Source organism: Cebus imitator, unplaced genomic scaffold (genome assembly GCF_001604975.1).
Source record: "Cebus imitator isolate Cc_AM_T3 unplaced genomic scaffold, Cebus_imitator-1.0 Scaffold203, whole genome shotgun sequence".
Taxonomy (NCBI): Eukaryota; Metazoa; Chordata; class Mammalia; order Primates; family Cebidae; genus Cebus; species Cebus imitator.
In genome coordinates, this window is record NW_016107518.1 from 2,517,012 (window position 1) to 2,523,842 (window position 6,831).

At 45.7% G+C, this 6,831-nt stretch overlaps 1 protein-coding gene across 1 annotated transcript in view; it reads left to right on the plus strand.

Moving 5' to 3' along the window:
• Positions 1 to 284: 284 nt before the first annotated feature.
• Positions 285 to 6,831, plus strand: part of HEXA (hexosaminidase subunit alpha) — a 39,187-nt gene continuing 32,640 nt past the window's right edge. The window contains exon 1 of the mRNA XM_017548090.2: positions 285 to 1,697. Within this exon, the coding sequence (XP_017403579.1) occupies positions 1,445 to 1,697 (253 nt within the window). The 5' untranslated portion in view covers positions 285 to 1,444. The remainder of the gene's footprint in view (positions 1,698 to 6,831) is intronic.

Below are 6,831 nucleotides of genomic sequence, written 5' to 3' on the forward strand. Positions count from 1 at the left end.
CTAGTAATTAGGTACCTATAACCTGAATATAAATTATCATTATTTCAGTGGCCCTTTATTTACTTGTTTTTTGTTTTGTTTTTGAGAAAGGGTTTCACTATATTGCCCAGGCTAAACTTGAACTCCTGGACCCAAGTGATCTGCCTTAGACTCCTGAGTAGCTGGGACTACAGGGATGTGCCACCATGCCCAGTGAAAGCCCTTTATTTTAAAAAGTTCATTTTCCTGCTCTGTACATGTATTTTAATACTAAAATTCAATTTAAAAATTTTTAAAAGTACCTACTAACCAATTAATGCTACCCAATAACAATAGCATTCTTTGTATTATGTTCTGGTAATACAGTGGTAAACAAGGAAGACAGGGTCTCTGATAATTGTGGAATTCTCCTTGATCCCTTCTCAAGCCTCTTTTCTGGATATCCACTATTTCTTGGATCTACAGCTCTCTCCCTTCCCCACTTTTGTAGTTCAGTCTCTCATTATCCTCTACCTCCAATAAAAAAGGGCCTCCTAATTAGTTTCTTATCCATGCAACAATTCAGCATATTTCTAAAATGCAGATCTTTCGGGATGATTTGCAATTGCTCACAGAATAAATTCCTCGACTCCCTGTGTAAGCCTCTGCAGGACCAGGCCCCTGTCATGATCTCTGGGCACTCTCCATCTTGAACCCAAAGCCCCAGCAATATCTTACTGCTTGCAGTAAATACACAGCAGGGTCTGTAGGGTTTTGTTTGGAGAAAAGGGATGTGAGGATCAACTAGATTTACAGTCAGTCTTGAAGCGAAGAGTCCATGTCGTAGGCAGGCAATGGAATGCCTCAAGCTGGCTCTGAAAGTACGCATTTTTTCCAGTCATAAGTAAATCACATTTGTGTGATCTTGTGATCCCCCCTCTAGCACAGCCGTGCAGACGACCTACTTCCAGCCCTCTCTTGCCCCACGAAATTTCACATCACAGTGACTTGTGGTTTTAATCCTCTGTGTTTCTGCTTCTGAAGTTACTTCGGTCTGAGAAGTCCTTTACCTCCCAGTAGGCCTGGCAAGCTCTATCACAACGTTCAAGATTCAGCCTAGAGCCATCTGAGAAACTTTATTTCCAGCTCGCCCTGCGGCCTCGTCTTCCCACTCCGCGCTTCTCGAGTCAGGTGCGCTGTCTAGTTCAGGCGGCACGACCGCAGGGGTGGCGGGTTATTTACCGCTCCGCTGGGCCCGTGAGCCGCCCGGGCAGCGGCGCCATTACAGACGCTCAGCGTGCTCCGCTACCCGCAGCGGGAGCCCCACCTCCAGGCCGGAAGTGAAAGGGCAGGGAGTGGGTCCTCGCGGGGTCGCAGGCGCAGAGCCGCCTCTGGTCACGTGATACGCCGATAGTCACGGGGGCGCCGCTCACCTGACCAGGGTCCCACGTGGCCAGCCCCCTCCGAGACGGGTGACCGGCGGGCCATGGCAAGCTCTAGGCTTTGGTTTTCGCTGCTGCTGGTGGCAGCGTTCGCGGGGCGGGTGACGGCCCTATGGCCCTGGCCCCAGAACATCCACACCTCCGACCGGCGCTACGTCCTTTACCCGAACAACTTTCAATTCCAGTATGATGTCAGTTCGGCCGCGCAGCCCGGCTGCTCTGTCCTCGATGAGGCCTTCCAACGCTATCGGGACCTGCTTTTCGGTTCCGGGTCTTGGCCCCGTCCTTACCTCACAGGTGAGTTGGACTTGTCCTGCCCTGTTCCCAGGCCCTGAGAGAGCCTGCCTGGGGTCAGCTCCCCCAAGGCTCCGGAGACGCCCTCTGGGCTTTTGCTTAGCCCTCTGATCGCAGGCACTCCACTTCCTCCTGGAGCTGTATTAGGTTTTCCTCCAGAGATGCCTACTACTGTCAATCAGGAGATCAATTTATTGAAAATACTGTGCCAGCAGAAATCCAAGCTTCTGACCATGTTCAAGCGATGCGGGATCCTAGTGAGGCTGTGACCAAGGTCTGGGTAGAGGAGACCAGAGAAAACACTCCAAGTCAGGGAGACATAATGCGGGAACTATGCAAAGTTACATACAAGTGTCTAACACATAGAATGTTCGGCGGGCGGATCACGAGGTCAGGAGTTCGAGACCAGCTTTGCCAACATAGTGAAATCCCGTCTCTATTAAAAGTACAAAAATTAGCCGGGTATGGTGGTGCGCGCCTGTAGTCCCAGCTACTCGGGAGGCTGAGGCAGGAGAATGGCTTGAACTCGGGAGGCGGAGGTTGTGGTGAGCCGAGATCTGGCCACTGAACTCCAGCCTGGGCGACAGAGGGAGACTCCGTCTCAAAGGAAAAAAAAAAAAAAAACGTGTAAGCTGTGAAAGAAATCACAGAACATTTCCGTAAGGAAGTGAGTTTCCAGCGGCCACTTGGAATGGGGTGGTAGGTGTGATTAGCCGGGACTGAAAAGAGGGTATTCCAGGCAGGAAGAATGGCTTGAACAGAGGCACAAAGAGTTATGAGTGAGCTCAAAGTTCAGGTCTGGTGGATGTGATGAGGGTGGGGGCTGGGATTAAAGAGGGATAAGGGTGGGAAAAGTGTGGCTTGGGTGTGATGTAGAACTCCTTCCTGTGGAAGCGTATACTCAAATGCAGGGTGCTTGTCAGCTTGGCTGTCATTAAGCAGCCTTTCTCTTCTTTTGTAAAGCTCTTGGGATTGAGGTAGGTAGATTGAGGTAGGTAGATCAGGAGGTAGATAGAGGTTGCAGTGAGCCAAGATGGTTTCACTGCACTCCAGCCTGGACAACGGAGCCAGACCGTGTCTCAAAAAACAAAAAAAACAAACAAAAACAAACAAAAGCAGTCATTCTTATGTTTCTGCAGTTTCCTAAATTTCTTCTACTGGCCCTGAAAATAAGTGATAAAATAGAGTCAATTTACATCATCCTCAAGAGGTTTCACAACCTTTGTGGGGCCACTGCCAGCAAAGTCAGCTGAAGAAATGAGGTAGGGGCTGTAGGGGTAAGAGAGGCACATGTCTGAAGAGTTTTCTGTGGTGTGAACTGTCTCAAGTTTTATGTGTTTACAGTCTATTGTAATAGAGAAGTGGATTATATTTTCTTCTCTATTCCTGGCTGTAATGAATAAAACTCATTATTGGGTCAGGAACTTGAGTCTTCTCTCTTCATGTCCATTGTTCCTGTTTTAAGCTATGGGCATTTGCTGAAGCTTCCTGGCCACACACTCAGCCCTGATCCCCAGCCAACTGTGGTATGTTATTGTTGTGTCCACATCTTGAGACTGGTTAGGCTTGGGTGTGGTGTAGACCTCCTTCCTGTGGGAGTGTATACTCAAATGCAGGGTGCTTGTCAGCTTGGCTGTCATTAAGCAGCCTTTCTCTTCTTTTGTAAAGCTCTTGGGATTGAGGGGGGTAGGGAGATGGCTTACTAAATACACTGTGTTATGCATGAAAAGTTTAACTACTGTACTTTTCAACCTTGTCCTTGTTGTAACTAGGATTCCACATTAGTGGCTTTGTTGTTTTGCCTGGAGCTGCAGTCCTAGGTTGGAGATTCAGAGTTCCAAGGCCATGTCCCTTTTATATGTAGAAGTGTCAGCCTGTTCTCATACAGAGTGGCATCTCACAGTAGTGAAGCCTTCAGTTGCCTTAAGAAGTTATGAAAAGCCCTTCAAGGAAGCTGCTTCTAGAGTGCGGCTCTGCCATAGGAGACCCTGCCCCGGGACTCTTCTGGCCAAATGAGAGAGCGGAGGTTTGCTGGGGCAAAACTGTCTTATTGGGAAAAGGGAAGTAGAACACAGGAGGAAACTAGCATTTATTGACTGTCAGGCACTTGATATATGTTATTGCCCTTTAATCTTCATCATACCTATGTGAGGTCAGTGTTATCCTAGTCTTTCAGAATGGACACATAGAGGCTAAGTAACATGACCGGGGTTACATAGCTGTTAGGGGTGGAGCAGAAATTCCAATCATGCATAGATTTTGCTCTTGTCACTGTACAATATTGTGGTACACTCATATATGTCTTTGTCAAGCCAGTTAGCAATTTGGAAAACTACTGGCCTCTGGCAGGATCTGATCACATCTTAGCATTAATTGCTTCAAATAGGTAGTAATTTCCAACATCTAGTTGCTTATTCATTGGCACTCAGGTTATGAATATTTTTATCCCTGGTCCACTGTTATCAGATTCCAGTAGCATTTCTTCCTTCCTCCCATCCACTCTTAGTACAAATAGTATTTATCAAGTAACTTTAATTGTCAATAGCACTAGGCCCACGGAATGTTAAATTGAACACACCCACCCCCACCCTCATCCTTAAAGAATTTACAATTCCTGGAAATGGGGATACAGACAGACAAAGTGTGATTTTTTCTATGATAACTGAAGCGCAGGGTTCTGCACTTTGGGAGTGCAGAAGAGGAACACCTGACGTAAGTGTGTGGGGGAAAAAGGGGAAGGTGTATATTGAAAAGGTTTTCCTAGAGAGCTGTTGAATGAGATCTAAAAGTAGAAGTCGATGGGGTGAAGATAGTTTTCCACATAGAAAGAACGATGCATGGTAAATGCCTGCAGGCAAGAAGCCTTCATGCCATATTCAAGGGACTCAGGATGTCTAGCTGAAGTACACAACTCTAAGGTGGATCAGCAAGTTCTGAAGCTAAAGAGGTGATAGATGGAAAGGTCATGAAATGGCCTAATAAGCCCTGGTAAGGAAGAGAGCATTATCCTAAGGTCAAAGAAGGCTGGTAAAGTCCATTCAACAGGATAAGTGATGTGACTAAACTCTGGCTACGTTGGGACTTGCCAGAGAGTGGGATTCGAGGTGGGAAACCCAGTTAAAAGGCTAACAGTGGTATAGATAAGAGAGAATAGTGACTGAAGTCCGGTTGATGGCTGTAAGGACAAAGAAAACTATAAAGACTGAAGAGAGATTTAGGAGGTGATTTAGGAGGTGGCTGCTTGGAAGTGGGAGTGAGGTTGGAAGGAGAGGGTGCTGAGGATGACTCAGAGATTTCTGACTTAGCAATTTGAACGTTGGCTCTCATTCACTTGTGCTGCCATTAACAATGATAGGGAAAATAGTAGGAGAGGAAGGGAAGGAGTGAAAAGAGCAAAACTGACTAAGAGGTTGAGAGGTAGAGTGAGAATCATGAAAAGTAAATCTGGTTTTGACGTGTTGACTATGAGGTATCTAGCAAACAGTTAGCTGTGTAGCACTAGAGCTCAGAAGGATGAGTTTGAACACCGCCTGAGGAGAAGAAGATCCAAAGGCAACCACAGGAGTGTCATTGAGGAGGAGGAGGATGTTGTTGGATGACTGCTAAGCCAGAACATGGGTTAGTTCTTCATCTTGGGTGTTAAAAATAATCTAGGATGATAGCCAGCCTTGGGATGCAGAGGAATACTGGGCACCAGGATCCAAAGTATTAAGTAAGTAAAGCTGGGTACAGTGGCTCACAGCACTTGTAATCCCCGCACTTTGGGAGGCTGAGGCAGATGGATCACTTGAGGTAAGGAAATTCGAGACCAGCCTGGCTAATGTGGTGAAACCCCATCTGATTTGTAAAAATACAAAAATTAGTCTGGTATGGTAGTGTACACCTGTAATCTCAGCTACTTAGGAGGCTAAGGTGGGAAGATCGCTTGAGCCTGGGAGGCAGAGATTGCAGTAAGCTGAGATCGCACCACTGCACTCCAGCCTGGGCAATGGAGCAGGACTCTATCTCAAAAATAAAAAAAAAAATTGAGTAAAGAAGTGATCAAGAACCTGCAGAGTGTTGTAACAGAGAGCTGGAGATTTAACAGCTGGATGGCATGAACCACAGAAGAAAGGTGTTTTACTACTTGGTGGTGGTGGAATGGGTGACCCAGAAGCAGCCCCATGTCTCAACCCTATGATGTGGGAAGTGGCTGCCTCTCAGAGCATGTTGTAGCGGAAGTGTGTGGTATTCCTGGGAAGAGCAAGGCTTCGGTTAGGGAGGAAATAGAAGAGGCTGAGGCAATTAAATAACTACACAAAAAGATCTCAGAGGATTTACAAGGTGAGCGATGTGTCGTACAGGTGGTCTGGTGGGGAAGAGGAAGCAGCATGCATAAGAACAGAAGTGCAGGACTAGAAGTGGGCAAAGTGACAAAAGATGGTAGAGATATGACATGGTGGAGCTCCCTGACAATAAGATTGCCAAGAAAATAGATTCCAGAGACACGCAAGTCTGTGTGTATATGTGGGAATTTGATAGATGATCAAAGAAGTACTTCCGATCAGAAGTGAAAAGATGTATTAGTCAATAAATACGTAAGGATGACTGGTTATCCAGTTAGGAAAACATTAAATCCTTACCTCATACCAAACACGAAAGCAAATTCCAGGTAGATTAAAGATCTAAAGATAAAAGATAAACCATAAAAATATTAGATAGAAATGAAGGAAACTATTATTATAATTTTTGGGGTAGAGGAGTCCTTTCTAAGTAAGCAAATAAAGGAGACCATAAAGGAAAAGAGTCATAGTTTTGACTACATAAAAATTAAAGCAAAAGAAAGCATAAGGTAAAAAATAAAGGATAATAGGCAGATATTTGCAACAAGTCAATAAAAGAAAAATAACTTTAAAAAGTAGAAAGAATTTGGCTAGCAAGTGTGAAGAAATGCTTAATTCCATCATTACAAGAAATGCAGATTGATTTGCTTGAGGCCAGGAGTTCAAGACCAGCCTGGGCAGCATAGTGAGACACTGTCTCTACAAAAAATAAAAATTAGCCTAACATGCTGTTGTATACCTGTAGTCCCAGCTGCTTGGGAGGCTGAGGGAGGGTCACTTGAGCCTAGGAGGTTGAGGCTGCAGTGAGCTATGAT